Here is a 27,847-nt window from a genome sequence, read left to right on the forward strand (position 1 = left end):
AATTATTTATTTACAAAATGTATTTTTTACATACTTTATAATTTCTTCAGATTGTCCTATCTATTGCCAATAGTGGGCGAATGTTTGATTGACTGAGGGGTGTTGTTCATGGTGATCACGTGTTTTATGGTAACGTTATCATTATTTTATATTGAGGGTGGAGGTATTTTGGTCATCTATATTTATTGTGGGTGGAATTTTTTGTTTTTTTCTAAATAAAGAATCCTGGTTAATATAATTTATGGGTGTTCCTCTTTGAAGAATCCTGGTCCTAGCCCCTAGGGGTTTCTTTCCCACTTTCTTCCCATCCCTGGTTTTTGTTTTATATACTGGTGCTCAAGGACCTTCAAAAGTGTGATAGGTGGAAATGAAATGAGATGTGTTTTTTATGCTCCTGGAATGCCTGAAGGTACTGCTTCAATGTTGGGCCTCTGTATGTGGCCAGGCTGTGTAAAAATCTCACACATGTGGTATCGCCATACTCAGCATGAGTAGCAGAATGTGTTTTGGGGTGTAATTTTTGCTATATACATGCTATGTGTTAGAAATATCTTATAAATTGACAACTTTGTGTAAAAAAAATGTGTTTTCATTTTTTTTTTCACATTTTCCAAAAACTTCTGGAAAAAAATGAACCGTTCAAAAGACTCATTATGCCTCATAGATTATACGTTGGCGTGTTAGCTTTCCAAAATAGGGTCATTTTGTGGGCAATTCCATTGCCCTGGTGCTCCAGGGCCCTCAGAAGTGTAATAGGTCATTGAGAAATGAGATGTGTCATTTATGCTCGTAGAACGCCTGAAGGTGCTACTTCAATATTGGGCCTTTGTATGTGGCCAGGCTGTGTAAAAGTCCCACACATTTTGTATCACCATATTAGGGAAGAGTAGCAGAAGGTATTTTGGGGGGTAATTTGTTGTATGCATATGCTGTGTATGAGAAATAACCTGATAATATGACAATTTTGTAGAAAAAAAAAAAATCTTCATTTTGCAAAGAATTGTGGGAAAAAATTACAACTTAAAAAACTCACCATGCTACTTACTTAATACCCTGGAATGTCTACTTTCTAAAAAGGGGTCATTTGGGGGGTATTTGTATTTTCCTGACTTGTTAGAGTCTCTAGAAATGAGATACACCTGAGGTACTGAAGGCCTGATCAGATGTGATCAATTTTCAGTGATTGGCAGCATAGTTTGTAGACTCTATAACTTTCACAAAGACCAAATAATATACACTAATTTGGGTTATTTTTACCAAGCTATGTAGCAGTATAAATTTTGGCCAAAATTTATGAAGAAAAATTACTAATTTCCAAAATTTTATTACAGAAACAAAGAAAAAGGCATTTTTTTCACAAAATGTACGGTCTTTTTTATTTATAGCACAAAACATAAAAAAAACCCTAGTGATTAAATACCACCAAAAAAAGCTCTATTTCTGTGAAAAAAAGGACGCAAATTTCATATGGGTACAGTGTTGACTGAGTAATTGTCATTCAAAGTGTTAGAGCGCTGAAAGCTGAAAATTGGTCTGGGCAGGAAGGGGGTGTAAGTGCCCTGTATTGAGGTGGTTAAAAGACTTGCTTGGCTGACATCCCTTCTGGCTCCTGCTTGCTCTTTTACTACGCTCATCTCCGGCTCCCTGACGTTTGGCTTGTCTGACTATCCGTTCCGGTTCCTGAACTCTGGCTATGTTTTGTAGCTGACAGAGGTAAACTGAGCAGAGCTGATAAGACTCGTTGGAATTTCAGTCCAGCAGAGGCACTGTGTTTTTACAAGATCAAAAGGCTTTTTATTTGCACATATCAAACAGATATAATACAATTCTTTCAATATTGAACAAACCAGATAGATGCAAATACAAGATGTTGGCCTTTGCGTTTCATTACGTCAGTTTCCCTGATCGGGATGTTTGGCTCAGTATACATGCATAATAGAATCCACTCAGTGATCTGAAATTCTTAACATTTTATTTTAAATTGAGTGTGCTGTATTGTATTCAATTGTTTGACATTGATGACTGAAGTGCGGGCAAAGGTGAACTTCTCAACGGCGCTTAGCAAAAGTGGGGCAAAAACTGTTTCAGACCCATCATGTTATACGGTACTGTGGTTTTAATTACTGTATTGTCAAAAGTATAGAAAGGAATTATAAATGTCTGACAAGATGGTATATAACAAGTGGCGGCCACTCCATTAGGGGCGCAGGGGCAAGAGTACATACAGTATTACTACATTTAATAAATGCAGAAAAAGGAGCTATACCAAAAAAATGGCTAGACCGAGAAAGCCCCCACAATAAGAGAATGGCTTAAAAGAGTAAAATACATATACAAAATGAAATATTTGAGTAGACAGGAAGAGGATCAAATAGAAAAATTCTCTAGTATCTGGGAAAGATGGATAGAATTTAAAATATGCAGAGATATGATGGGAAGGCGGGGAGAGAGAGGTGGAGACTCGAGGGAGGGGGAGGAGGGAAGGGTGTGAGTGGTAAAAAAAAGGAGAACGTAAGGGAAGGGGGGGGGGGGGGGGCGAGGGAATATTGGGAATATTGTTATATAAATGTTTGATATATGTGATTTTTACTAATTTTGTATATGGAAAATCAAATAAAGAAAAAGTAAAAAAAAAAGAGACGCCTGCCTTTACACACACATGAACTTTAATGGCATCCCAGTCTTAGTCCGTAGGGTTCAATATTGGGTTGGCCCACCCTTTGCAGCTATAACAGCTTAAACTCTTCTGGGAAGGCTGTCCACAGGGTTTAGGAGTGTGTTTGACCATTCTTCAAGAAGCACATTTGTGAGGTCAGGCACTGTTTTTGGACGAGAAGGCCTGTGTCGTAGTCTGCGCTCTAAATAATCCCAAAGGTGTTCTATCAGGTTGAGGTCAGGACTCTGTGCAGGCCAGTCAAGTTCCTCCACCCCAAACTAGCTTTATGGACCTTGCTTTGTGCGCTGGTGAGCAGTCATGTTGGAACAAACTGTTCCCACAAAGTTGGGAGCATGAAACTGTCCAAAATGTCTTGGCATGCTGACGCCTTAAGAGTTTTCCCTTCACTGGAACTAAGCCCAATCCCTGAAAAAAATCCAAACCATAATCCCCCCTCCACCAAATGATTTAGACGTTGATGACATCCTGATGACAATGATGTGACGAAACACGTAGGGCGGAGCTTCCAGTTTTGGTCTGTGAAGCACAAATGCGTCTCGGACTTCCTGATTCTTAAACGCTGTATAGTCTTTTACACAAGGTAAGTGCAATTCTATACCAATAGCTAAATAAATGGTAAAACAGATTTACACTATGGGGCTCGTTTTTTGTCTCTGCATGTGAGCAGTCTGAAGGGATAGGAAATCGCAGGAAAATAGAGAGGCAGCCCTGTATCTGGAATTGTGTACAGCCACATAGTGCTGTGAATGCTGTTTTACCCCTTTTCAGGGGAGAAAATCTGGTGAGTGAGGTGGAGAAGGGGGAGCATGTGTGACAACCACCCACCCCATCACAAGGTTTATGAAATACAACCAATATTATATTATGGACTTTTTGTTTTCCAGCTCGTGTCACTTTATGGATTTTTAATATAGCACGTGTCACTTTATGGATTTTTAGTATAGCACATTTCACTTTCTCACAGATGCTTAAGAAAATAGTGGTTAATTTTTGGCTAAATAGAACTTGGCTATACTATTCTATTATTACAACGCAATAGAAACTCAGTATAATAAAGTATTATGGAGTCACTACTTACCATGTTGACCTCTGAAATCTGGTCAATGCTGGAAATATGGATACTCATCCCCACAGTGACTGGAGGACCTGTGGAAGATGATAGAAGATTAGCAGGGTATCAATCCGACACATCATTCTGTGGGGTTGCATTAACAATCACCTTTTTTTTTCTAAAATGTTTTCAATCTTTTTATCCTTTGTAACAACTGATCTCCTGCAGTCTCTTTGCAACCACATTCTGCCTATATGCATGGCATTTCTGAGGGTGTCTTGGTGGACTATATCTGTGTAATGTGTGTTGAAATGACCACATGTAGTCTCCATTGGAAGCCTGTGTTACAGGGGTAACAACACAAGGGCTCAATCAGGATACAGTGACAGAGTGTTGTCACCATATAACAGGATGTGCGTGAAGAAGGACCTTAATAGCAGGATCGCCAGGGATTATATTAATAAAAAATGCACATTTTAATATATCAAAAATTTATGTTGAAATAACACTAACACAATAAAGCAGCACAATGGCGAAATAGAGAGAGTGAGAGCGTTGTCACCTTATAACAGGAAATGCCTGAACAAAGACCTTCATGGCAGCATCACCATAGATTATATTAATGAAAGCTAAAGGTTCAAAAATATTAAAAATAATTTTGAAATTACATTAACATGAAGCTTATAATTGATTTATGTGTTCGGGTGTGCATATCATTTTAGGATGCTGCCTGTCCTTGCCAAGTCCTAGTATTTAATGTCACAGATAAAATAAATAGTGGAATCTTAAGTATGGATTTATTTGTCAAAGCCACTGATATAAATTCTATTTCCTGGGGCATCATGGCAGCATACAATGGGTTGTGACTCTGTCCCCACAACCTGATAGGACCGGTTAACCGTAAATCAAAGACAGACCCGGCTCGCACCATTCTGATAGAAAAAGTCAAAGGTGCTTTGGAAGCGAAGTCTCTTGCAGCAGGACAGTGCCTGAGTATCCTTGATTCTTCTTAATTGACCAATTGGTATTTTCGAATGGAACATTATCATGTCAGACCCCAGCCAGAAAGGTTGGAGAACACATTTCAAAGAGCAGGCTGCTCAAGGTCACAGGATGTTCAGCTTACGAGGCATAGTTACGAGAGCAGCGTTCAAAGCCCTTCTGGCATTTACTCCTTTTATAAGAGGAACAAGAGTTGTGCTGTGCCTAGACAGCAGTGAAAGGTTAGAATTCTTAGGCTGCCAGTGGAACTTCCAGTATCACAATTGCTATTATACCATTTTGGTTGAGGAGGCTCCGGTGTCTTTCTCTCCTACAGTTGAGCATACAGTTACATAGTTACATAGTAGGTGAGGTCGAAAAAAGACACAAGTCCATTAAGTCCAACCTATGTGTGTGGTTATATGTCAGTATTACATTGTATATCCCTGTATGTTGCGGTCATTCAGGTGCTTATCTAATAGTTTCTTGAAATAATCGATGCCCCCCGCTGAGACCACCGCCTGTGGAAGGGAATTCCACATCCTTGCCGCTCTTATTGTAGAGAACCCTCTACGTAGTTTAAGGTTAAACCTCTTTTCTTCTAATTTTAATGAGTGGCCACGTGTCTTGTTAAACTCCCTACAGCAAAAAAGTTTTATCCCTATTGTGGGGTAACCAGTATGGTATTTGTATATTGAAATCATATCCCCTCTGAAGCGTCTCTTCTCCAGAGAGAATACGTTCAGTGCTCGCAAACCTTTCCTCATAACTAATATCCTCGAGACTCTTTATTAGCTTTGTTGCCTTTCTTTGTACTCGCTCCATTTTCAGTACACCCTTCCTGAGGACTGGTGCCCAGAACTGGACAGCATACTCTAAGTGCGGCCGGACCAGAGTCTTGTAGAGTGTGAGAATTATCGTTTTATCTCTGGAATTAATCCCCTTTTAACGAAAATATTCTGTTTGCTTTGTTAGCAGCAGCTTGGCATTGCATGCCATTGCTGAGCATTGAGTCACCATTGCCTCTTCCAGTGACGACGGATTTGCTCTCTCATGGCCAGTTTTGCCATTCAGCCCCAAGAGACTACATTTGATGTCATGAAAGTTGAGAGGCGGAGGCTACCAAGTCAAGGGTGCTCAGTGCAGGTAGTGGCTACCTTGTGTCAAGCCAAAGAGGTCTCCATTAATAAGACTTACCAGAGAATATGGGTAAAATTTGCAGATCTCACAAAGTCCTCTATCACCAAAACCATCCAACGTTCTGCAGTTCTTACATCTGGGGCTGGACAGGGCCCTAAGTTCAAATATGTTTTAAAGTCCAAAGTTCAGCCTTGTCCACACACGTACAGGGGTTCAAGGAGCTCTTAACCCTTATGTGATACAATTCCTAAAGGCTTGCATGGAGTTAAAGACCTGCCAGAAAACCATTCTACCCTAAGTGGGACTTGCCTATGGTCCTCAGCTCTATGCAGGCCTAATTTATATCCTACAGAATTGGCTACACTCTGCTACAACCTCTGTGAAAAGTGTGTCAGAGCTGCAGGCTTTGTAGTCAAGGAGCCTCACCTAACGTTCTTCCCAGACAGAATAGTCCCAAAACCCAGAGACTGCTTTTATCCATAAGGCGTCTTTCTCTTTCCACTTTAACCAGGAAGTCAAGTTACCATCTTTCTTTGGTGAAGCAGGGGAACCACATCCCCTGGATGGTGGTCTAACTCTGATACCTGCTTGACGGCTACCTTTTCATTCAGGAAAGCTGAAATCTGTGCTTGGTCCCGCATGGCTTAAGGCAGGGTCAGTCGGCATCAACACACACAGTCGCCTCCTAGATTGTTAGGACAATTAAAAGAGCCTACTCTTCACAAGACCTTTCTATTCCGGAAGACTTAAGCGCACATTCAAACAGGGCAATGCCAGCTCTGTGGACAGTGCAGTGGTGAGTGTCTCCTGAGGCTATTTGCAAGTAAGCAATATGGTCCTCCCAAAACACCTTCATTACGCTTTATTAGGTGAACCCGGCTCAGCTCACGACAGTAAAATTTGGAAAATTTGTTGTGCTTACGCTACTATCCATTACAAACTTTTTCTTGCACTCTCCCATATGGCGAGTTAGCTCCTGTTGGATGCTGCCGTGATGCGCCAGGAAAACCGAAAATTGTATACTCACCAAGTTTTCAGGTTACTTTAATTGAGATCATATGAAAATTGAAGCTGAACAAATTAAAAAACAAAGTTTAAAAATGAATGCTTAGAAAGATAAAAGTAAAAAAAAAATTATATGAAACTAATACCTATAGGGAGAAAGGGAGGAAGGAGTAAATATGGGGAAATTAGGATATTTAAGCAATTAAAAAGGGAAAACATTTTATTTAAAATACCTTCTTTAAAATTTTCCAGGTTGCTTTAACTAAGATCGTATGACGATCAAAGCTCATCCCTTTGATCTGCAGATAAATGAAACAAAGTCTAGGTTCAAAAGTAACAATGTTACTGTGTATCTTTCAATCTTTTTTCTGAACAATGTTTATAAACACTGTGTCAGATGGCACATCTTTTTACAGAAGAAGCTTTTACAGCTGCTGTATTTAAACAGCAACTACCTGCTGTCATTTTGACAGCTAGGAATTGCAGGCATGTGCCGAAGAAGAAGGCATACTAAGCACAAGTTTTTTTTGGGTGTAGTAGAATCTAATGAATGCTAAAATTGTTAATTTTGCTGCAAATTTAATTTCAACAAAACCATTTCCCTCTCATCCATGCTTCTGGTTCACTGAGCTTCCCTGAGGTATCCTTGGTAAATCCTGTGAAACTGTAAAATGTTGTGTTCTACTTGGGTTACCTTGTTTAGGTAACCCTTCTTGAATCACATATTTATGTGATATGGTTATTTGTATAATATATAGTTTTAAAAATGTATAGTAGTCCATATGGACATTTAATGGAATACACAAAGAAAATAATAGGTATGTTGTTTGTTTATTTCTAATTGGCAATGATTACAATTTAAAAAATGTTTTTTTATGTATTCAAAGTAGTTTAGTGTTCTTTGAATTTGTATCTTTTTTTCTTCTTTTTTATTTAGGACACAGCACACAGATAAAGAACAATAGATAAAATATAAAGGTACATCTCAAAAAATTAGAATATCATCAAATTTCAGTAATTCAATTAAAAAAGTGAAACTCATATATTATTACACACAGAGTGATATATTCAAGCATTTCTTTCTTTTAATTTGATTATGACTTGTGAAAATCCAACATTCGGTATCTCAGAAAATTAGAATATTACATAAGACCAATTTAAAAAATGGATTTTTAATACAGAAATGTTGGCTTACTGAAAAGTATGTCCATGTACAGTATAGTATGCACTCTATACTTGGTCGGGGCTCTTTTTGCATGAATTACTGCATCAATATAGCTTGGCATGGAGGCAATCAGCTGGTGGCACTGCTGAGGTGTCATGGAAGCCCAGGTTGCTTTGATAGTGGCCTTCAGCTCATCTGTATTGTTGGGTCTGATGTCTCTCATCTTCCTCTTGACAATACCCCACAGATTCTCAGTGGGGTTTAGGTCAGGCAAGTTTGCTGGCCAATCAAGCACAGTGATACCGTTATCAATAAAGCAGGTATTGGTACTTTTGGCAAGTACTGCTGGTAAATGAAATCAGCATCTCCATAAAGCTGGTCAGCAGAGGGAAGCAATAAGTGCTCTAAAATTTCCTGCTAGAGAGCTGCGCTGACTTTGGACTTGATAAAACACAGTGGACTAAAACCAACCGATGACATGGCTCCCCAAGTTATCACGGACTGTGGAAACTTCTCGCTGGAACTCATGCAATTTGGATTCTGGAAGCCCAGGTCCTAAATCTAGGGAAGCAACTGTCGACACTGAGAAGACTCTTCATACTTAAGGAGAGTTGGGATCGTAGCTGGCAGGGGCCAGCATAGAGGCGGGTTGAGACAAAGAGGTGCAAGCACCAGAGCAGAGTAGATGGGTGAAAGTCAGGAAGGGAAGAGGGGAAAGAGTCAGGGAGACCAATCCTGGGCTGGAACATCCCGATAAGTACGTACGTTGCATGATATTACGGAAACCAGTCAGGGACCAGCATTGCTGGAGCAGAGTGATTCCCCTAGCTGCTAGGACAATAACTCATCCAGTGAGGGTGGGGTAAAGCCAAGGGAAGGGAAAAACAGATTCTGGTGGTAGGGGACTCAATTCTCAGAAGGACAGAGAGGGCAATCTGTCACAAAGACCTGAACTGTATGTTGTCTTCCGTGTGCTCGGGTTTTGACACATCACGGATCTGGTGAACAGATTACTGTGAAGGGTCGGGGATGACCCAGCTGTCATGGTGCACGTTGGCACCAATGACAAAGTCAGAGGAAGATTGAGTGTCCTAAAAAAAGATTTTTGGGATCTAGGAGCTAAATTGAGAATTGGGACCTGCAAGGTAGTATTCTCTGAAATACTACTGGTACCTCGAGCCACATCAGAGAGGCAGTGGGAGATTAGGGAAGTAAACAAGTGGCTGAGGAGCTGGTGTAGAAAGGAGGGGTTCAGGTTCCTGGAGAACTGGGCCGACTTCTCAGTCAGTTACCAGCTCTTTAGCAGGGACGAACTGCATCTAAATGGGGAAGGTGCAGATCGGCTGGGAGAGAAGATGGCTGACAAGTTAGAGGGTCTTTTAAATTCGGCAACGGGGGGGGGGGGGCAGCAGATGTATAGATAGCCAGCGTGGAACAAATTTCAGAGGATAGTATTGGGGGCATTAGTAGTAGGTTGGCTAAAGCACCTAAACCCGAGGTAAATATAGTAACAAGTCCTTTTTGCAACCTCAGAAGACCCAATAAGTAGATAGTATGCGTCCGGACAAAACTACGTGGCTTGTTCACTAATGCCAGGAGTCTGGCGGACAAGATGGGAGAACTAGAGCTGCTATTGTACGAGGAGGATTTAGATTTTGTGGGAATTTCAGAGACTGTTCAACAGCTCTCATGATTGGTTGGCAACCATTTAATGGTATTCCCTATATCGCAGAGATAGGGAGGGTAAAAAAGGGAGAGGAGTATGCCTGTATATAAAAAATTATGTACAAGTGAATGTGAGAGACAACATCACAAATGGAGCAAGGGAGGAGATGGAATCCTTATGGGTAGAGCTACAAAAGGAGGAAACCAAGAGAAAAGTAATACTGGGAGTATGCTATAGGCTCCCCAGGGAGGAGGGGGAGGCAGATCTCTTATCACAGTTTGGAATGGCAGCAAGGATGGGAATTTTCATTATAATGGGGGATTTTAATTATCCAGACACAATTATCCAGAAGGAACCGCGCATTTGTCTAAGGCTCGCCATTTCCTAAATGTCTTTCAGGACAATTTCATGGGTCAGATGGTAAATGCACCAACATTAAACAAAGCATTACTAGACCTACTGATTACTAACACTACAGACTTGATCACAGATGTGGAAATACGGGGCAATTTAGGAAACCACGATCGCAGGTCAATTAGTTTCAGTATAAATCACACAAATGGGAAACATAAGGGGAATACAAAGACACTGAATTTCAAAAGAGCCAACTTCCATAAACGAAGCTCCTTGCTAGAAGATATTAAATGGGATAAAATCCTAGGAACAATGAACACGGAGGAAAAATGGCTTAAATTCAATGTAAAAATGGATATAAAAGCAAAGGAGAAGGCCTTCAAAAAATACAAGGCTGAGGGGTCATCATCAGCATTCCAACTTTACAAAGTATGCAATAAGAAATGTAAGGGTGTAATCAGGACGGCTAAGATAGAACACGAAAGGCACATAGCGGGGGAGAGTAAAAAAATCCCAAGAAATTCTTTAAGTATATAAATAGTAAGAGAGGAAGGTCAGATTATATTGGCCCCATAAAGAATGATGAAGGGAATCTGGTTACAAAGGATGGAGAGATGATGAAGGTTTTGAATTTATTCTTCTCAGTCTTCACGAGGGAAACGGGGGGCTCCAATAACCAAAAGAGCAAGGTTTATCCTCATGACATGTCACAGGAAGCACCCTCATGGCTAACAGAGGATAGAATTAGGAATAGACTTGAAAAACCTAACATTAATAAGTCACCGGGACCAGATGGCTTGCACACGAGGGTCCTTAAGGAACTTAGTCAAGTAATTGCCAGACCATTGTTCCTAATTTTTATGAACAGTCTACTGACTGGTATGGTACCAGCTTATTGGAGAAAAGCCAATGTAGCACCAATATTTAAAAAGGGCCCAAAATACATCTCTGAGAACTATAGACCAGTTAGCCTAACGTCAATAGTATGCAAGCTCTTGGAGGGGATTATAAGGGATTATATACAAGATGTTAGTAATGTATTTCTTCATCCACACTACATGGAGGGCAATTTGTAGTGGAGAGAAGATGGCTAGGAAGGAAGATATTAGTCGGTTTAGCTCCCAGGAAGTGATGAGGACACTGTATTTCTGGCAGGATCAGCAAGTGATTTCTGTATTTGCTGCAAATGTTCTTGACTTGAAAAAAAGAAAACCAATGCAGCCACCACGTGTAAGGACTGTAAGCTGCAATATGTTACAAATGTGTTTCGGGGTTTAGTTATCCTTTAAAGCATTCTGGTGTTAAAGCTGAACTGTCTAAGTACAAAAAGAATATAAATTCTTGCTTGAATCTTGGTGTGCTTTGTGTATTTCTTCCAGGTCTGTGCAGTAATCCAGTGTGAGACTTTTTCTTCCTGTAATAAAGACTGCTCACTGCTGTGCTCTCTCCTTGTGCAGGGTAACTGGTCTTGTCTCCGCCTCTCCTGTAGTTTTCTGCAGACAGCCTGTAGTGGGTGGGGCCTGCTGGGACCCACCCACAGCTCTGCTCTCTCAACTTGTGCAGGGTGACTTGTCTTGTCTCCACCCCCTCCTGTAGTTTTCTGCAGGCAGCCTGTGGTGGGTGGGGCCTGTTGGGACCCACCCACAACTCCTGTTCTCACAACGTGTACAGGGAGACTGGTCTTGTCTCCGCCCCCTCCTGTAGTTTTCTGCAGACAGCCTGTAGTGGATGGGGCCTGCTGGGACTCACCCACAGCTCTGCTCTCCTAACTTGTGCAGGGGGACTGGTCTTGTCTCTGCCCCCTCCTGTGGGTTTTTGTAGTGGGTGTGGCCTGTTGACTCGACTTTCTGTACAGACACAGTGATGATGTCATTCTACTTTCACAATCTAATATCTGGCCTTGCAGAGGGATTTGGTGCACATAAATTGGACTTATATCCATTGTGACTATTAAGGAAGATATTTAGATGAAACTTTGTGTGCCCATTTTTGAACTTGAAGGTTTTAAATCACATTCTTACATTTCTAAGGCACTTCAATGAAACAGGCTTCACACTTGAAAGACAAACATAACACCAGGAAGGTTGTAGCTAACAAGTCTTGAAAAAACAGTGTGAACAATAGTCCAAGTGTAGAAAAGGATTTTGACAACCTTTTGTTGTTTTAATGAATTTTGGAAATGACGGGACACCTATTAATACCCTTGAAGCTAATCTTTACTGTCTGGTTGCTAAGATGAAACAACCAAGCTCTACAAGCCATGTAATTAAGACTAGGAGACGAGACCGGTTATAATCATCTGTGCTGGTTTTTCTCGCTTTTTATCCACTCGACTCACTAATGAAAGGCAACATTGATAATAATTCTTGGCCAAAAGTCGTAGATAAAAATATTCATTCTCACTGCAGACAGTCATGAATAAGCCTCTATCTCCCTTAATATTCCTTTTTACCACTCCTTCCTCTTTTAACAGCTACTCTCGTTTTATAGTCATGTCAGATAAAGTAGAAATTATATGTATACAAAGGTCTAGGACACAGGTTGAAAAGGAAACTTTCTTTCTCCTCACAACAGTATAAAAACTACAACATAAACTATATAGACAAACATTGGTAGACAACCGATCATCAGACCTATATGAACATCCCATTTCAAAACCATTGGGTTGAGTGTGGAGGAGCGCCTGGTAGAATAGGTCATGATACATTCAGGAATTTTAGTCCAAATTTTTACTGATATTGTATAGAGCAGGGGTCTCCAAACTTTCTAAACAAAGGGCCAGTTTACTGCCCTTTAGACTTTGGGGGGGGGAGGGGGGGGCTGGAGAGTGGCCTGTGGGAGTAGAAAATTATATCAGTGGAAAGAATATTGTCCCATCAATGATGGGAATATGAAGAATCGTGCCCCATCATTGGTGTCAGTGGGAGGAATAATGCCCCATCATTGATGTCAGTGGGAGGAACAATGCACCGCGGGCCAGATAGAGTCAAGCAAAGGGCCACATCTGGCCCACGAGCCGCAGTATGGAGACCACTGATAGAAAGTAACAAGAAAAGCCAACGTGTTTCCAGGGAACCGCCTCCCGTTTCTTCAGGGCTGAAGCCGTGGATACGATTGGACTGGCTGTGAGACTGACTTAAGAGTTTGCAAAATAACTGACCTGACAGCTCAGATCAAACCTCATTTCAGATACCTTTAATCAATCTTATCGCTAGTCCCATCATATCCACAGATTCGGCCCTGAAGAAGGGGAAGGCAGGTCCTTCAAAATGCATCTGCTTTTCTTACTACTCATACTACTACAGTACATCAGTAAAAATTTGGACTAAACTTCCTGGAGTGTCATGAAGTTTTCTACTGGGCACTCCTAAACTCTCACACCTACTGTACTACCTCTTTTGAGACTAGCAGAACTACAGCAGCTCAAGACCAGAACAAGATTTTGTCTACACTGCCCATTCACTGTTCATCAGCCCCTTTGAAGGAGCACTCATTCTGGGTTAAATCCAAAAGTACCAATATCCCACTATCAGTCTAACTCTATCACACATGCAGATCAGCTACTTTAAAACCATGGACATTATATGGAATTGCCTCCCCTTTACAGCCTCTACTCATCTGGTAAAACTTTTTCATAACATTTTGGAGTGTGTCTGTGGGAATGGAACATTTGTGAGGACAGCTTGTAGGCAGGTTGCCTATAGCATGTTAGTCAGGCAGTTGGCTGGCCCAGGCTAGGGAAGGAGTTAATGTTCTGCACCTCTGTGCCTGGGCTTTTTGGACCCAGACTATCTGCCCTGTGCTATAAATAAGGGGGGAAGGCTGGGTTCCAGAGCTTTGGCCTGCTCAGAAAGATGCCATGATTGTCATGGAGCACCAAAGATGGGACCGATGTGCTCAGCATCCCCCCCCCCCGCAGGTAGCACCAGTATTCCGGAGAACCGCCAAGCCTTGGGAAACAACATTTATGGACTGTAACCTTGCTGAGCCAATCCTCTGCCACCTAGTTGAGTTAGTTAGGGGATGTTGCATTGAATTGTTCATACTGGACTGAGTTGCAGAATGTTCAAGTAAAGTTGTATCAACTGTTCTAAGCCTCGTCTGAAGTCATTTAAAGGGGTGCATAGAGGTTCCTGGCGTATGAAAGAACAAGAGTCAGTAAAGCACATGTGGGGTATGAAGCAAAGCCACTACTAAAGGTCTACTCTGCAAGACAAGCAGGCGGAGTAATGGAGTTGTCATAGTAACCAAGATCGAGTGCGAGGTACATTGCAGCAAGTCGTGAAGCGTGGTACCTGGTATGGGTTACAGGTCCTCCGGTAGGGAGGGGGTCGGTGATCTGGCTTCCTCCCCGGCAGTTGGTTTCCCAAAGCAATCAGGACCGAACCTGCATTACGGAGACCTATAGTCTGTTCGCATTGTATGGGAGAAAAAGAGCTAACAAGTGCATGCATGAGGTCTGTGCTAAGTGCACGATGGGACCCATTCTGTCACTGGGAGTGAGGTGACGGTGGTATGCTGGACTGGTGGAGAGGGCACGGGCTCAGCAGTGTCCCACCTAAATGTAATGTACATCTACAAAGTTAAACTGTGTAGTAACAGCACTTTTACAGAGGGACTCTGTGTAATTAATTTCTGCACACTGTGTAAGGCTAATTTCTAAGTCAGGGAACCACCATAATGTTTGATTCTCACCATATTGGCCACTTAGAGTTCCTTCACACCAAACTGGTCAAACCATGTTTTTATGGAGCTGGGTTTGTACACAGGGGCACAGTCAACCTGGAGCATAAAAGGGCCTTCACCAAAAGGGTTAGAAGTCTAAAATGTCTGGCTATATAGATAGGTCTTTATACATGGAGATCACTTTTTGTTTAATACACAACGTTCATTATGCTTTAAGACATAAAAGTCTGCAACTGAATATGATTTAAACAGAAAATATAATAGCTGAAATGAACTAGATAAAACATAAGACAAAAACAGTACCTGCTCACATAAGCTTTTTAAGCTAATAACAAATTTATAGAACGCTTTTATTGTCTCTGTGGGGAGGGGATGACTATGCAGCAGAGGAAAAGACTTCTTTAAATAGTAATCATAATACTGCAGAGTGGTATTTTTATTCCAGAAGCTTCTTCGCAAATACCTCTCATAGCAAATTCCTGTATGGGTCTCCCAAACTCTCTAGTCAGTGTTTGCAAATTTACACGCTTTCCTTTGTCATGGACCATGGATTATTACCGCTCTGCTAGTGCCTCTCCCATTGAAATATCAGATCTTACATCTCTCTCTAGGCCTCTGGGGTGGGAATTTAGATATATCAATGCAATGGCCACCATGTACAGTGTAGTCAACTCAACCTCAGGTTCCCAGGCCCTTGCTTCTTCCCATGTGGTCTTGACTGACTCTGCACTCTTAACTTCTCTGGGACCAATGTCAACACCCTTCTCCTACTGAAGCAGCAGTGGAACTACCAGGGTCGCAAAGGTCGCACTTGCAACCACTGTGGGGGGGGGGGCCTAAGACGACCATGTGTCTGGGGAAGGCTGGCTGCTGCCGCTTGCTACCTGCTTCATCCATTTCTCTTGATTTGACCAGTTGTCCTGGGCTGTCCCTGTGCTGAAGATGAAGGAAGTCGAAGCTGGATTACCGTTGGCTCTGGCACTACTACTGCCATCGTTCTGCAGGCACAAGGTGGGCACACAACAAAGTGATGGAGCAAGGGCCCCGCAGGACCTGCTAAGGTGAGTATGGCATGGAGGGAGGGGGGCAAACTTGGATTGTCTGTGCAAGGGACTTGTTGCTACCGAACACAAGGAAGGTGGCTGTCATCCTGCCCGCTGAGCCAGGACATGTGGATGGCTCATCCGATCCTGGTGACACTGACCTCAGGGTGTCATAAAACAGGCAGAGACCGCACAGAGCCACATGACCAAGTAACAAACATTGCAGAGGAGGGGACATCGCTGCCAAAGTGTGTACATGACAGAGTTCAGGGGATGGGGAGCACTGTGTCCCCGCGTCAGTTATTGATTGGTGTCACCATTCTTTTATTGATTGAGAGTGTGGTGTCCCCATGTAATTTGCTGATTGGTGATCATGGTGTCTCCATGTCATTTATTAATTGGGATCATGGTATCCTCGTGTCATTTACTGATTAGGATAATGGTGCCCCCCATGTCATTTATTGATTGGGATTGTGGTGATCCCATGTCGTTTGATTGGGGTCATGGTGTCCCTATGCCAATTCATGATTGGGATTATGGTGTCCCCAGGCCCTGGGACCAGTGGACCAGGGGCAAGGGCCCCGGGACCAATAGGAAGTGCCCTAGGATGGGGTCAGGGGGACCCTTCATGGTTTCTTTAGGGCACTGGGGCTCTGAAGGTTCTAGTTATGCCCCTGTACTGAAGTACTCACATTATCTCAAGACAGGTGCTCTGGACTACAGTCCATATACAACTGTGATCAACTTTTCACTGGAACATATTTCCTCTTAACAGGATGCACATCAGTCATTTTTTAATAGAGTTTTTGGGGCTCTGTGTATACTGTGGGGTGGGGGCTTAGAGCTGGTTGTAACTTCCCCATAAGAGTGCCAATAATCAGGGTGTTCTTTACATAGTAATCATACTACTGCAGAGTGGGAGTTTTATTCCAAAAGCCTCTTTGCAAATAACGCTCATTATTCCTGGATGGGTCTCTCAAACCCCAGGGCCACTCTCTAGTCAGTGTGACCAACTCTACATCTTTTATTTATCATGGACAGGACCACCGTAGACCACTGACTTACCACTGCTCCACTAGTGCCTCTTCCGTGGAAACAGCAGATCCATCATCTCTCTCTCTAGGCTTCCTGGGGTGGGAACTTCTCATTTCCAATGCAATGGCTACCAGATATGATCAGCTCAACCCCAGGTTCCCAGGCCCTTGCTGCTTTCCATGTGGTCTTGACTGACTCTGCACTGTCAACTGCTCTGAAACCCTTCCTCTACTGAAGTACTCACATTATCTGAAGGCAGATGCTCTGGAGTCTGGACTAGAATCCATACACAACTGTGGTCAGCTTAGCATTGGAATGTTCCTTCTTAACAGCATGAACATCAGTCATTTTCAACATCAGACTTCAGATGGCAGTATCGTGGCATGCAAACAGTTTCCAGCACAACTAAATTTCTCCAAAATCAATTAAAATTTGGAATTCTTCTGTCTTGCCTCAAAGAACAGTGTCAACCGCACCATACTTCCCTTAGTTGGGTGGAGACCCAAGCACTGACTATATGGTGACCCCACATCCACCAACATCAAAAGTGCTAACTCTCATCAATCAGGTCTCTATAAAACTGTGCCCTGCACCTTACACCATCAAGATTTTCTCTCTCTGATCAGAAAACAAACTGTTCACAGAGAGAGCAGGCAGCTCTCTCCATAACAGTTCTATACATTGACAAATCTGGAAATTATTGCTGAAGGTCTAAGTTATTTCTGAGATTGTCCAAAGTAGCTTAGTGGTTACCACTCGATCCCTGCAGCACTGGGGTCTTTGGTTTGAATCCACCCACCCCCAGCTGCCACTACACATGCATAGTGCACCCTCACATGTCAACTATGGGACTTTCTTTCACTTACGGTGATCACAGTAAACAGGAAAAACAGAGAGAGAGAATCCCCCTAATGGGTGAAATTATGTGCTTGTAGATCAGACATTTCAGCAATACAAAAATGCAGCGGACCAAAGGCTACTGTTTTCTCAACAGTAGTCAAGCCCACAAAATAATTGCATTATTGGCTTTGTATTTCTTTTTTTTTTTTATTGCAACATGCCTAACCCAGTATCCATAAGGTTATTTATGTAATGGGTACCTACATCACAATGTTATCATGTATTTGCCATTTTACAGTTGTAAATATGAGGGCTATACAGAAAGTACTGTAAAAGTAGGCCTAACTTTTTTTTTTATTAACTTACATACGTTGTTCAAATTTCACTCTTTCTCTATAATAACTCTTCTTTTTTTATATCAAATACTTTTTTTGAAAAATTTTCATCTTATATAACAATGCAAAAAATACATTATCCCAATCGGGGAGGATCTTAAAGCGATGGCCTAACTTTTTTTTTTTTTTATTAACTTACATACGTTGTTCAAATTTCACTCTTTCTCTATAGTAACTCTTCTTTTTTTATATCAAATAATTTTTATTGAAAAATTTTCATCTTATACAACAATGCAAAAAATACATTATCCCACTTGGGGAGGATCTTAAAACGATGGCCAGTGGCTCTATTGTGAGGGCAAAGAGCAGGGGCGATAGTGGGCACCCCTGTCTCGTCTCCCTCGCCAACTGGAACCACTCAGAGCACTCTCCATTTATTCTCACTTTGGCCCCAGGTGCCTCATATAACATTCTAATCCATTTAACAAAATAGGGACCAAGTTGAAATTCCGCTAGTACTTGCCAGAGGTAGTGCCATTCAAGGCTATCAAAGGCCTTAACTGCGTCTAGTGACAAAACAGCCTTTGTCCCCTCCTTTTCCGTTGGATGTTTAGATATGCCCGCCTTATAAATCCGGTTTGATCCGGGTGTATACGTTTTTAAATTATTCTATTTAACCTTGCCGCTAGCACCTTTGCTAAAAGTTTTATGTCTGAACACAAGAGGGATATTGGCCTATAAGATGCTACTTCAAGTTGAGTTTTCCTCTCCTTTGGCAATACAATGATTGTTGCTTCCATCATGGATGGGAGTAATTTCCCCTCCCTGGCAGCCCAATTGAGTACTTCCATAAGTTTTGGGAGCCTCTTATTTTCTGCTTTCATCAAGACCTGTTTCTTATATTCTTCCTGTTTCTCTGACCACTCCCTATGCCTTTCTAGCGTACCATGCTCCCGCAACTCTCACTCTTTCCACTGCAGTGATCTCTTTTGCTTTTGTTTCTTGATATATGAAATTTGCTGTATTAGCACACCCCAAAGAAACGCCTTCAGGGTATCCCAGATCACCCCCGGTGGGGCTGACTCTGCAGTTACTTTTACAAACTCCTCCAGGCTGGCTGCTATTTTTCCTGAATCCTCCATCAGTTCCAGCCAAAAGGGGTTTATTTTCCAATCACTCCTACTGTAACTACTCCCCATTTTTATTGAGAAAACCACAGGTGAGTGATCTGAAAGACCCATCGGTTCATAATTTACCTTCTCCATCATATTCAAAGCCTCTTCATTACATAGGGTCAATCCAGGATAGTATGGAGTGTGTCCTGGAGTGGCAGTACTGTCATACCTCTAGAATCCACCTCCTCCAGACATCCACCAGCCCTGTCTCCCCTCAAAATTGGAGGAGCGGGCTGCTAGATATACTGCCAAGCGGGACTCCATATGGAAACCTATCCAAGTTTCCAAGTTTTTATCCATGGTCATATAAAAGTCTACTGCCACTATAACAGGTATTTCTGTTTTGTCCATAATAAACTTCATTAAATCATTCAAAATTTCCATACCAAATGGCGGGGGGATGTAAATGTTAGCCAATACACACAGCCTATCCTCTATCGAGCAGAAAAGAAAAACACATCGTCCATTCTCATCTATCTTACTCTGCCTGCAGGAGAAAACCACCCCCAAATCTACCAAAATACTCACCCCCTTGAGTGGGAGGTGTAAATGGAGTGGTATTGTACCTGATAGTTCCTGCGCTTCAAGGTGCAAATTGTATCTTTCTCAAGGTGTGTCTCCTGCAGGCAGAGTATTTTGACCTTATTCACATCGGCCATAGAAAAGATTGCTAGTCTTTTAGACAGATCCCTCATCCCCCGAACATTCCAAGAGCATATCTTTAGCATTCTAGTTTGCTTCAGGAATTTTTCTCTTCTTTCTCTAGTAACTATCATTTTCCTCTCCTATTCTGCTTCCCCTTTACAAATAATCCTAACCTTATTCTTCCTATCACTAACCTAAAGTGAGTTTCCCTTGTGTTCATATACGATATGAAAAAATCATAACTTCGTGGATCTTCCCCTTCCTGCAAAACATCCAAATGTGTATAACTTCCTCTCACCCCTTCACCCCCCTTCATGCTCTCATTCTTCCATACACACAATCCAATCTCTCTCCCCTCCCCCATCCAATCCCCCTCTTCCTCTCCCTGCCCCTTTTTGGGCCCGTACCGAGGGCTTCTAAAGCGACCGTGTCTTCTCGCCAAGGTAATATTTGCAAATTCTTTTGTGATCCATTTCTCTTGTGTAATACTCCCCCAAACTAGGAGAGAAAGTCAAGTGCAATAAAAATTAGTTAATTCCCCACAGAAAATGCACTCTTGTTGATCCCTTTAACCCTTTAGAGCCCCCCGCTCCCACATATCACTTGTGTGTATAAATGTCCTAAAAAAAAAACAAGTTTACAAAAGGAGAGGAAAGTCTCTTTCCATTCCTCTCCCTTTTCTCCTTCCATTTACATAGATCTGTTGACTCTCCGTTCTTGTCATATTTCCTCCCCCTGCTGTAGTCTCTCTTCATAACCACAGTGTCACTTCTGCAAGTGTGTTAAAAAGTTAGTTTCCCCCAGAGCTGTTATCCGCAATCGTGACGGTTATAGCATCGCATAGCTGATTTTTAGCTGTTGCAACCTGCATTTGCATTCCATAAACCTGGCCCTTTGTTTCTGTATCTCCGGGGAAAAGTCTGGGTATATAGAGATCCTAACGCCATTAGACAATATGTTTTTCATCTCTCTTTCTTTTTGAAGAATAGTAACTTTGTCCTTATAATAGAAGAGCTTAATAAGAAGGGGCCTCGGCCTCCCGATGGCGGTGCCCTAAAAGGGACTCTGTGTGCTCGCTCAATTGCAAAGAAATTTGACAGAGATTCTTTGCCAAAAATTCCTTTAAGCCAGTCCTCCATATTTTCTATAGGGTTGATACCTTCACTTCACTCAGGGGGACCTAGAACCCTTACATTTTTCCTGCGCAATCTATTTTCCATGTCATCCATTTTATATATACACATATTCAGTTGTTCCTTCATTAATTTTATCTCTTGTTTCATCGGGTTCTCGTCGTCTTTTCTCAAGCTGAGTCTCCCCTCTAAGGCAGATGTCTGCTCACACACCTCTTGCACATCATGCCTTAATAGTGTCAAATCCTCTTTTATGCATTTAAGTTGATCAGACATTTCAGATAATGAGGACTTACAGTTATTGATTGCGTGAAGGATATCTTTCAAGGATCGCTCTTCCTCTACTCCTGGGGTTGGCTCCAATATTTCCCCCCTCTGTCATTTTAATTGGTGCATGCTCGCTCTCCTGAGCTGCTGATGCTGCTGCTGGGACCTGGCTCTTCCTCCCCACAGAGGGGCCGGTCTGGGAGTGAGATTGTTGTGGCCCCCGGCCTGCCCACCTTTCGTGGGTGTCTGACCCGGTGTTTGGGCAAATGGCTCCAGCTTAGCAGCCGCCTGTTTCCCTTTGTCTTTTGGCATGTGATGTGTTTGTGCACCAGCGCCGTCCTGCATGGCTGTCTCCTCTGCTCCCCGCATGCTGGTCATAGCGGAAGATGCACCCGATGTACTCTGGCACCTATCGCAGCTCTATCCCAGGTGCGCGTTGTCTCCTCTCCTCTCACCGAGGAGCACGCCGCTGGAACACACCACGGAGAGAGCGCGCCGCCAGTACGCGCCACGGAAGCGAGGCTCACTCCACCTACTGACCAGCCGGCCGGCCATTCCACTGCTCAGCGCCTCCTCCTCTCCCCCACACACCGCATTACCAGGTATCCAGCATTGGTTACTCTACCAACAAGTGAAATTTGAAAAATTTGAATGACCTATGTAAGGTAATAAAAAAAAGTTATGCCCACTTTTACAATACTTTTGGTAGAGCCTATATATAGTGTAAATACGTATATGCAGTATCTATATTTATATATACCCTCATATATATTTTTTTTCTGCAGGGAAGAAGACATGAAGGCATCCACCTATTGCTAAAGCCTTGTTGTCTCTTGACCATCACATCTGCCTATTTAAGAGTAGTTAGTCATATTCAACTCAACTAGTTTTTTTTGAAGATGTCTTCCTTGACTATCTACCTTTATATATACCATGACCTGGATAAATGAGAATCTTCACAGAGGAGCTTAACCTTCACCTACCCATACCTACAAATGATTAAGTTCAGTTCAGATGTTTCCAGCGAAGGGTACTGTCAATGCCACAGCCTACAAAGACATTTAAGACAATTGTCGAACCTTGTAGAAACAATTTGGCAGAAGGCCGTTTTCTGTTCCAGCGTGATCATGCCCCACAAATCCAGCTCTATAAAGACATGGGTTGATGAGTTTGGTTTGAAGGAATTCCACACCCTACTGTACCCCTGACCTCAACCCTACCTAAAACCTTTTGGATGAATTGCAACACCAATTGTGAGCCAGGTCTTTTCTTCTAACATCAAGCTTTTTTGGCTGAAGGGACTCAAATTCCTACAGAAAACTTCTGGAAAGCCAACTCAGCCTGTATAGCTGTAAAGGGGAGGACAACTCCGTTTTAACTACCATGATTTTGAAATCGAATGTCCAACAAATTCATATGGAAGTGAAGGTAAGGCATCGACTTCTTTTGAACAGCAATGTTGGAAAGCTTTTCTCGATCAGTGGCTGCAGCAGCTGATTAGTGTATTCTGACAGGGGAAAGTCTCAGTGTCAGAATCCAATGTCCAAGCAAGGAGGATTCCTTAATCCACCCCAATTGTGTGGATAGAGGAATCCATTAATTTATTCCCATTTAGCCCACTGGCTGATCGAAAAAATAAAAATGAGTCATCTATGGCTAGCTTTAAGTGATAGTAAAGTCTAAGTTTTTATTTCTTTTAAATAGCAAACATGTTATACTTACCTGCTCTGTGTAATGTTTTGCATAGAGCAGCCCCAATCCTCCTTTTCTCGGGTCCCCCACCAGCGCTCCTGCTACCCCCCCTCCTCCTGCTCAGTGCCTATAATAGCAATCTGCTTGCTTTGGGGCCCCTTATGGTTGCTCGCTTCTGAGCCAGCTTTTTGGGTCCATAAGACACAGAGAGCACATCTCAGCCCTGCCCCCGCTCCCTCCTCACTGGTTGTGATTGACCATAGCAGCAGCCAATGGCTCCTACTGCTGTATCTGAGCCAATGAGGAGGCAGAATGCACCAACTTTTTCTGACACAGTGAACAACAATGAGTTTTAGTGTGTGAGCGTGCATTATGGTGCATCAAAGGTGCGTTGGGGTGCTAGTGAACTTGAATGGCATTGCAATGCACTATAGCAGGGGTCTTCAAACTTTCTAAACAAAGGGCCAGTTTACTGCCCTTCAGACCTAAGGGGGGCTGGACTGTGGCCAGTGGGGGTAGAAAATGGCCCAGCATCAATGGGAGTAGTGCCCCACTGTTGGTGTCAGTGGAAGATATAGTGCCCCATCATTGGTGTCAGTGGAAGGAATTTTGCCCCATTGTTGGTGTCAGTGGGAGGAATAGTGCCCCATAGTTAGTGTCAGTGGGAGGAATAATGCTCCATTGTTGGTGTCAGTATAAGGAATAATAGCCCATCACTGGTGTCAGTGTGAGGAATAATGCCTCCTATCGGTGGGAGGAATAGTGCCTCCTATTGGTGGGAGGAATAGTGCCTCCTATCGGTGGGAGGAATAGTGCCTCCTATCAGTGGGAGGAATAGTGCCTCCTATCGGTGGGAGGAATAGTGCCTCCTATCGGTGGGAGGAATAGTGCCTCCTATCGGTGGGAGGAATAGTGCCTCCTATCGGTGGGAGGAATAGTGCCTCCTATCAGTGGGAGGAATAGTGCCTCCTATCAGTGGGAGGAATAGTGCCTCCTATCAGAGGGAGGAATAGTGCCTCCTATCAGTGGGAGGAATAAAGCCTCCTATCAGTGGGAGGAATAGAGCCTCCTATCAGTGGGATGAATAGTGCCTCCTATCAGTGGAGGGAATAGTGCCTCCTATCAGTGGGAGGAAAAAAGCCTCCTATAAGTGGGATGAATAGTGCCTCCTATCAGTGACAGGAATAGTGCCTCCTATCGGTGGGAGGAATAGTGCCTCCTATCGGTGGGAGGAATAGTGCCTCCTATCAGTGGGAGGAATAGTGCCTCCTAATAGTGCCTCCTATCGGTGGAAGAAATAGTGCCTCCTATCGGTGGGGGGAATAGTGCCTCCTATCAGTGGGAGGAATAGTGCCTCCTATCAGTGGGAGGAATAGTGCCTCCTATCAGTGGAAGGAATAGTGCCTCCTATCGGTGGATGGAATAGTGCCTCCTATCGGTGGGATGAATAGTGCCTCCTATCGGTGGGAGGAATAGTGCCTCCTATTGGTGGGAGGAATAGTGTCTCCTATCAGTGGGAGGAATAGTGCCTCCTATTGGTGGGAGGAATAGTGCCTCCTATCAGTGGGAGGAATAGTGCCTCCTATCGGTGGGAGGAATAGTGCCTCCTATGGGTGGGAGGATTAGTGCCTCCTATCGGTGGGAGGAATAGTGCCTCCTATCGGTGGGAGGAATAGTGCCTCCTATCAGTGGAAGGAATAGTGCCTCCTATCAGTGGAAGGAATAGTGCCTCCTATCAGTGGGAGGAATAGTGCCTCCTAATAGTGCCTCCTATCGGTGGAAGGAATAGTGCCTCCTTTCGGTGGGGGGAATAGTGCCTACTATCAGTGGGAGGAAGAGTGCCTCCTATCGGTGGGAGGAATAGTGCCTACTATCAGTGGGAGGAAGAGTGCCTCCTATCAGTGGGAGGAATAGTGCCTCCTATCGGTGGGGGGAATAGTGCCTCCTATTGGTGGGAGGAATAGTGTCTCCTATCAGTGGGAGGAATAGTGCCTCCTATCAGTGGGAGGAATAGTGCCTCCTATTGGTGGGAGGAATAGTGCCTCCTATCAGTGGGAGGAATAGTGCCTCCTATCGGTGGGAGGAATAGTGCCTCCTATGGGTGGGAGGATTAGTGCCTCCTATCGGTGGGAGGAATAGTGCCTCCTATCGGTGGGAGGAATAGTGCCTCCTATCGGTGGAAGGAATAGTGCCTCCTATCAGTGGAAGGAATAGTGCCTCCTATCAGTGGGAGGAATAGTGCCTCCTAATAGTGCCTCCTATCGGTGGAAGGAATAGTGCCTCCTTTCGGTGGGGGGAATAGTGCCTACTATCAGTGGGAGGAAGAGTGCCTCCTATCGGTGGGAGGAATAGTGCCTACTATCAGTGGGAGGAAGAGTGCCTCCTATCAGTGGGAGGAATAGTGCCTACTATCAGTGGGAGGAAGAGTGCCTCCTATCGGTGGGAGGAATAGTGCCTCCTATCGGTGGGAGGAATAGTGCCTCCTATCAGTGGAAGGAATAGTGCCTCCTATCAGTGGAAGGAATAGTGCCTCCTATCAGTGGGAGGAATAGTGCCTCCTAATAGTGCCTCCTATCGGTGGAAGGAATAGTGCCTCCTTTCGGTGGGGGGAATAGTGCCTACTATCAGTGGGAGGAAGAGTGCCTCCTATCGGTGGGGGGAATAGTGCCTACTATCAGTGGGAGGAAGAGTGCCTCCTATCGGTGGGAGGAATAGTGCCTCCTATGGGTGGGAGGATTAGTGCCTCCTATCGGTGGGAGGAATAGTGCCTCCTATCGTGGGAGGAATAGTGCCTCCTATCAGTGGAAGGAATAGTGCCTCCTATCAGTGGGAGGAATAGTGCCTCCTAATAGTGCATCCTATCGGTGGAAGGAATAGTGCCTCCTTTCGGTGGGGGGAATAGTGCCTACTATCAGTGAGAGGAAGAGTGCCTCCTATCAGTGGGAGGAATAGTGCCTCCTATCAGTGAAAGGAATAGTGCCTCCTATTAGTGGTAGGAATAGTGCCTCCTATCAGTGGGAGGAACAGTGCCTACTATCAGTGGGGGGAATAGTGCCTCCTATCGGTGGGAGGAATGGTGTCTCTTATTAGTGGGAGGAATAGTGCCTCCTATTAGTGGGACAAATAGTGCCTCCTATCAGTGGTAGAAATAGTGCCTCCTATCAGTGGGAGAAATAGTGCCTCTATCAGTGGGAGGAATAGTGCCCCAAGGGCTAGATAAAAGCAAGCAAAGGGCCAAGGGCCACATCCAGCCCACGGACCACAGGTTGGAGACCACTGCACTAGGGCACATTGGATGTATCTACATGGGACCTAGGATTGGGACTCTATTATTATAGTTCTATAGAAATTCAACCAGCAGAAAACAGAACCGCAAAGGGGATGTGAACGAAAGGAACTTTTTGCTTTCTATGAACAGATTATATTGTAAGCACACAGCTGGCAAATAATGAGAATCAGAATTTATACGTATATCTTATAATGTTGTGAGTCTGGGGACAGTCTCAGCCTCGGCATCTCCTATGCACCTCCTATAATTATGCTCAGTAAAGTAATAATTACCATTATTACTTTACTGCATTGCTTTTATTGCTTTCTATGTGTTTTCTGGCAGTCTCGTTTACAGCACTACAGGGCAAAAAAAAAACAAAAAACAAATCCATTCTTTTAGGGTCAGTTGAGGCATCTCCACAAGACCGGTACACAGGGCAAGTGATTCCATAATTAAAGTGGACCATTCAGTAACTTTAAGGGCTAATTCACACCAACCAATGCGTAACAATGTAGCACCCTTCTATTGCCCGTGCAGTCCCTTCCTCAACCTGCAGAGAGGCTCAGACAGGAATTGTACAAGGGGCAACTTTCACTCCCTTTAAGTGATACTAGAACATACTGTTTAGTTTACATTGTCCCTTCTATTTCTGTATGTGGATGACGGCACTGTAATTATTTTAATTAAAAAAAAAAATTAAAACATTTCCTTTTTCCTAATCGATATCCAGCTGTCACATGACCCAGCTCTCTCCCAGCCTGTCTGCAGGGAAACATAAGAGCCCTTGCACACTGGGGCGGGGGGCGGCGTCGGCGGTAAAACGCGCTATTATTAGCGGCGTTTTACCGCCGGTATGCGGCCGCTAGCGGGGAGGTTTTACCCCCCGCTAGCGGCCGAGAAAGGGTTAAATACCACTGCAAAGCGCCTCTGCAGAGGCGCTTTGCCGGCGGTATAGCCGCGCCATCTCATTGATTTCAATGGGCAGGAGCGGTAAGGGAGCGGTATACACACCGCTCCTTCACCGCTCCGAAGATGCTGCTGGCAGGACTTTTTTTACCGTCCTGCCAGCGCATCGCTCCAGTGTGCAAGTCCTCGGGGCTTTCACACTGGAATGAAAGCAGCGGCACTTTCGGGGCGGTTTGCAGGCGCTATTATTAGCGCAAAAGCGCATGCAAACCGCCCCAGTGTGCAAGGGCTCTAAGCAGGAGGAGCTTCTAGTCCTCTGCTGCTGGTCACATGTTCAAAAAAAAAAAAAAAAAAACAGCCTTTGGAATAAAGAGTAAAAAGAAATAAATAATATCAATAAACTGTTTTAAATTGTTTTTACAAATATACACTCACCGGCCACTTTATTAGGTACACCTGTTCAATTGCTCGGTAACACAAATTGATTATCAGCCAATCACAGGGCAGCAACTCGTTTCATTTAGGCATCTGGATGCAGTGAAGACGACTTGCTGAATTTCCAACTCGAGCATCAGAATGGGGAAGAAAGGGGATTTAAGTGACTTTGAACATGGCATGGTTGTTGGTGCCAGACGGGCTGGTCTGAGTATTTCTGGGATTTTCCCACACAAGCATCTCTCAGGTTTACAGAGAATAGTGGGAAAAAGAGAAAATATCCAGTGAGCGGCAGTTGTGTGGAGGAAAATGCCTTGTTGAGGTCAGAGGAGAATGGGCAGACTG

General features: G+C 43.5%; 2 protein-coding genes across 4 annotated transcripts in view; one reads left to right on the forward strand and one right to left on the reverse strand.

The window, feature by feature from the left end:
* Positions 1-27,847, forward strand: part of TMEM35A (transmembrane protein 35A) — a 269,462-nt gene that overhangs the window by 140,264 nt on the left and 101,351 nt on the right. For 2 of the 3 annotated variants that reach the window (XM_073600622.1, XM_073600626.1), the window contains exon 3: positions 21,984-22,626. Coding sequence is in view for 1 of the 3 variants with exons in the window: in XM_073600626.1 (XP_073456727.1) it covers positions 22,582-22,626 (45 nt within the window). In the remaining 2 variants the exon portion in view is untranslated. Of the gene's footprint in view, positions 1-20,108; positions 20,242-21,983; positions 22,627-27,847 lie in introns of those variants that run through there. The other variant, XM_073600623.1, reaches the window with a different exon arrangement.
* Positions 1-27,847, reverse strand: part of LOC141108729 (gamma-aminobutyric acid receptor subunit beta-4-like) — a 181,183-nt gene that overhangs the window by 96,847 nt on the left and 56,489 nt on the right. The window contains exon 3 of the mRNA XM_073600621.1: positions 3,756-3,823. Coding sequence (XP_073456722.1) covers positions 3,756-3,823 — 68 coding nt within the window. The remainder of the gene's footprint in view (positions 1-3,755; positions 3,824-27,847) is intronic.

Source organism: Aquarana catesbeiana, linkage group LG09, assembly GCF_042186555.1.
Source record: "Aquarana catesbeiana isolate 2022-GZ linkage group LG09, ASM4218655v1, whole genome shotgun sequence".
Classification (NCBI taxonomy): domain Eukaryota; kingdom Metazoa; phylum Chordata; class Amphibia; order Anura; family Ranidae; genus Aquarana; species Aquarana catesbeiana.